The sequence below is a fragment of the Calliphora vicina genome, chromosome 5 (genome assembly GCF_958450345.1).
Source record: "Calliphora vicina chromosome 5, idCalVici1.1, whole genome shotgun sequence".
NCBI lineage: Eukaryota > Metazoa > Arthropoda > Insecta > Diptera > Calliphoridae > Calliphora > Calliphora vicina.
In genome coordinates, this window is record NC_088784.1 from 57,708,429 (window position 1) to 57,712,412 (window position 3,984).

The 3,984-nt window shown below is 32.3% G+C and overlaps 1 protein-coding gene across 1 annotated transcript; it reads right to left on the bottom strand.

Annotated features, from left to right (window-relative positions):
- Positions 1–512: 512 nt before the first annotated feature.
- On the bottom strand, positions 513–3,419 carry Gcat (Glycine C-acetyltransferase). The gene is made up of 5 exons (XM_065513140.1): positions 3,264–3,419; positions 2,900–3,123; positions 2,490–2,799; positions 853–1,404; positions 513–782 (listed from the first exon to the last, which is right to left on the bottom strand). The coding sequence occupies exons 1-5, from the start codon at positions 3,295–3,297 to the stop codon at positions 625–627; spliced, it is 1,278 nt and encodes a 425-aa protein (XP_065369212.1). The 5' UTR covers positions 3,298–3,419; the 3' UTR covers positions 513–624.
- Positions 3,420–3,984: the final 565 nt, after the last annotated feature.

A 3,984-nucleotide genomic window follows, 5' to 3' on the forward strand; every position in this document is an offset into this window, starting at 1 on the left:
AGATATCTATCAAAATAAATATTTTGTTACTCAAGACATACAATTATTGACTTTTTTTTGCATATTCGAACTTTATTTTCAAAATGGGCCCTTTTTTAAATTTTTTTTGCTAGAAAGAAAGCTTAGTTATTTTCCTTTAAGTCCTATTTGGTCACTTAGTGGGATGCGAGTGGAACACATATGAAAGTAAAAATATTTTGTAAGATATACAATTTTTAATTTTTTTTGGCAATATCAAAAACTTTTTTGACTTTTTTTAAATGGGCCCTTTTTTTTCTCTCTGAAGAAAGCTTAGGTCTTTTCCTTTAAGACCTATTTGGTCGCATAGTGGGATGCGAGAAAGTTAGCTTATAAGGTAATTAACTCTATGTAACCGGTATGTGAATCTCGATGTGGCTCGATCTCCATGCAAAAATCAATTGTGTTTTCAGTAACCCACTCAAAATGTAGTTTGTAGTTTTTATAAATGACCAAATTTTATTAAAACAACTAAAATAAATAAACAGTAATAATATGGTTAAACACCAAACTATTTTATAAATTTATTGATACTAATACAACAACTACATAAAATAAATGCACAAGATAGCTTAAAGCCAATTTGAATTCAGTTTCATTTCAATTTCACTGAATAACATTAAGAGATTTTCCAACTTCCGTAAAAGCGGAAATGGCATGGTCGATATCATCTTTAGTATGAGCTGCAGAAATTTGTACACGAATGCGAGCCTTGCCCTTGGGTACAACTGGGAAACTGAAACCGATCACATAAATGCCACGTTCTGCAAGATAAATAAAGAAATTATTAAAAATGCCACTAGTATTTTGTAAACAATTATATATTATACTTACTTAACATTTCATCAGCAAAGATCGAAGCCAAACGGGCATCACCCAACATGACGGGACAAATGGGATGATTTTCACCACCAATAGTAAAACCAGCCTTGGTCATAGCTTCCCTAAAGTGTTTGGTGTTGGTTTGCACCTTTGCGGTAAGTTCACTGGATGACAATAACATATCGATAACCTTTGTGCCGGTAGCGACAACAGATGGTGGCAAGGTATTCGAAAATAGATATGGCCGAGATTTTTGTCTCAAAAATGAAATAAGTTCCTTAGGACCGGTGGTATAGCCACCAGCTGCACCACCCAAAGCTTTACCCAAGGTGGAATTGATAATATCAACACTGCCCATAATGTCGTAATATTCCTCAGTACCACGACCCGTTTTACCGAAGAAACCAGTAGCATGGCATTCATCGATAAATGTCAAAGCATTGTATTGTTTAGCCAGAGCAACAATATCCTTTAGAGGAGCAATGTTTCCATCCATAGAGAAGACACCATCGGTAACAATTAACTTAATGCGAGCATTTGAAGATTTCAATTGGCTTTCCAAATCTGCAGACAGATGTTAAAAATTATATTAATTAGGTAAGAAATTATAAATGCTTTAATATGGGTAAAGTCAGCAATTTCCATTTTTGATGTGAACTTATCTAATACTAGTAAGATTTTAATGCTTGTGATTATTCAGTATAAACAAGTAAGAGAGCTATATTTGGCTGTGCCGAATCTTATATACCCTTCACCAAATTATACTTCAAAATACAAATTTTAAATATTTTTAGGTAAACAAAATTTATTTTTTTTGTCCAAAGTTGTTTTTTCATTTTTGGAAATTTTGTTTATCGAATTGATATTTTAAATTTAAAATTTTCTTTTTTTTAATTTTAAAATTTTTTTTTGGTGAAAAAAAATTCGGGTTAAAAAATTTTGACCCATTGTAGGTCCAACATAATATGGTCCTACATATATACGTCGTTGCAAAGGTCTTTGAAATATCTATCATTAGATATCCATATTTTCCATATTAATGACTTAGTAATCCATATATATTTAAAAAATGGAGGTTGTCCTCGTTTTTTCCTCATAACTCAGCCATTTGTGGACCGATTTTGCTGATTTTAAATAGTAAACTTCTCGAAAGCATGTCTGACAGAATTATTGAAGATTTGGATCCCAAAGATATCTGGGGTTTTCAGAAAATTGATTTCAACAGACAGACGGACATGATTTAATCAAATCCGCTATCTATAAGGATCCAGAATATATATACTTTATAGGGTCGGAAAATTATATTGTGGAAATTACAAACGGAATGACACACTTATATATTCAATTCTCACGAAGGTGAAGGGTATAAAAGACTGCCTATTAAAATAAAAACAGGAATGTCTAGACGTGTCCGCTACTCAAGATATGGAGGTGAAAGGTCGTGACACGATTTCAATATATATACATACAACTATTTTGGAACGAAGAAAGTGATTCTGAGTCTATCAGTATACTTTATGGTGGGTGTTAGACAATTTTTGTATGCACTTTAATATCTTGTATATTTTATTGCAATGTATCTATTGCCAAGTTTCTTTTAAAATAGTATTAAATGACAGTCTAAAATTGTTATTATTTTTGAAACTTACCGCTTAAATCACGATGCCTGTAACGGTGTTTCTGGGACTTGCACAAACGAATGCCATCAATAATGGAGGCATGGTTCAATTCATCGGAAAATACAGCATCTTCGGGTGTTAAAATGGCCTCGAAGAGACCAGCATTGGCATCAAAACACGAAGCATAGAGTATGGTATCCTCGCGGCCGTGGAATTGGGACAGTTTCTTTTCTAAATTCTTGTGAATGTCTTGAGTACCGCAGATGAAACGTACAGAACTTAAACCAGCACCATATTTTGCAGTTATATCGCGTGAGTAGTTCACCACTTCAGGATGATTCTTAAAAGAAAAGAAAATTTAAAATGAATGTAGGCATATGTGAATAATTAATCAAATAAAATTAATAATATAATCAATATGTAAATATGCATGTACTTACAGCTAAACCCAAGTAATTGTTGGCGCAGAAATTTAAAATCTGTTTGTTGCTGCCCTCGACTGTAATTTGCGTACTCTGGGATGAAGTGATAATGCGTTCTGATTTAAATGTGCCAGCATCTTTAATCGATTTTATTTGATCGGAGAGAATTTCACGAAATTGTGCATTGGCTGGTGCCGATGAGTAGCGACGTAATGTGCTTTTTATTAATTGAGTTTCCAAACCTATTGATAAGTAATTAATATTTTTATATTAAATTTATTTAATTTCTAATAAACTCAAGTACATGTGCAAAGTTATATAAAGAATTATTTATAAATATGAATTTATGTGCGAGTAAATAAATATCACTCTCAGTAGTCACCTCTTAATTGTATGAATTTCGATAAATTTGGCATTTTTCCCTACAAATGTTTGACTTTTATTGAAATGTTGAAATGATAAACTAGTGTATCTACGGAAAAATCTTACAAGAACAACAGACACACCCTCGCGTATTTCCAGCAAAATGAAACTGAAATTCTGTTTTCATTGTGGTGCCATAGAAACCCCATGTCGCGTTAAAGTGACGCTCACATTGCCCTCCCATGCTCCCTTTGTGTGCGTGCGTGAGTGAGTGAGTCTCTAGACAACAGCTGATTTTTTTTTCGCTTTTTGTTCATTCTAATTTAAAATAAATTCTATACATTGTTCAGATGGCGTATTTATTTGTATTTGTATCTGCACACTTCCATATGTTGGTTTGAATCTTACAAATAATAATAATTTGTTGTTGTTATTGTTTGATGTTTGTTTTTATTGTACGAAGCATACGAACAGTACGCATATGATTCTTGTAAGTGAACAAAAATAATTTTCTGTGTGTGTCCGTGACAACGAAATTGAAATTGATTTAATTTAGAATGAAATTCACTTTCATTTCATTTCGTTTATTATTAAAACACTGACAGAAATTAAGGAATGATTATACTACATTATGAATGACTTTTATAGATATTAGGGTATTCAATTAATCGGGTTTCTGGTTTAATCGGTTAATCGAGCAAATAATTAATCGGGGTTTAGATTTATTCGGTTAATAATCG

Excerpts from the sequence above, each read along its gene's own strand:
- Gcat (XM_065513140.1), bottom strand. The coding sequence starts at position 3,297 with ATGCCAAATTTATCGAAATTCATACAATTAAGAG. Across the intron at positions 2,800-2,899 it reads ACAATTACTTGGGTTTAGCT|AATCATCCTGAAGTGGTGAA; the intron begins GTAAGTACATGC and ends TTTTCTTTTAAG. Across the intron at positions 783-852 it reads CTTTGCTGATGAAATGTTAA|AACGTGGCATTTATGTGATC; the intron begins GTAAGTATAATA and ends TTTATCTTGCAG.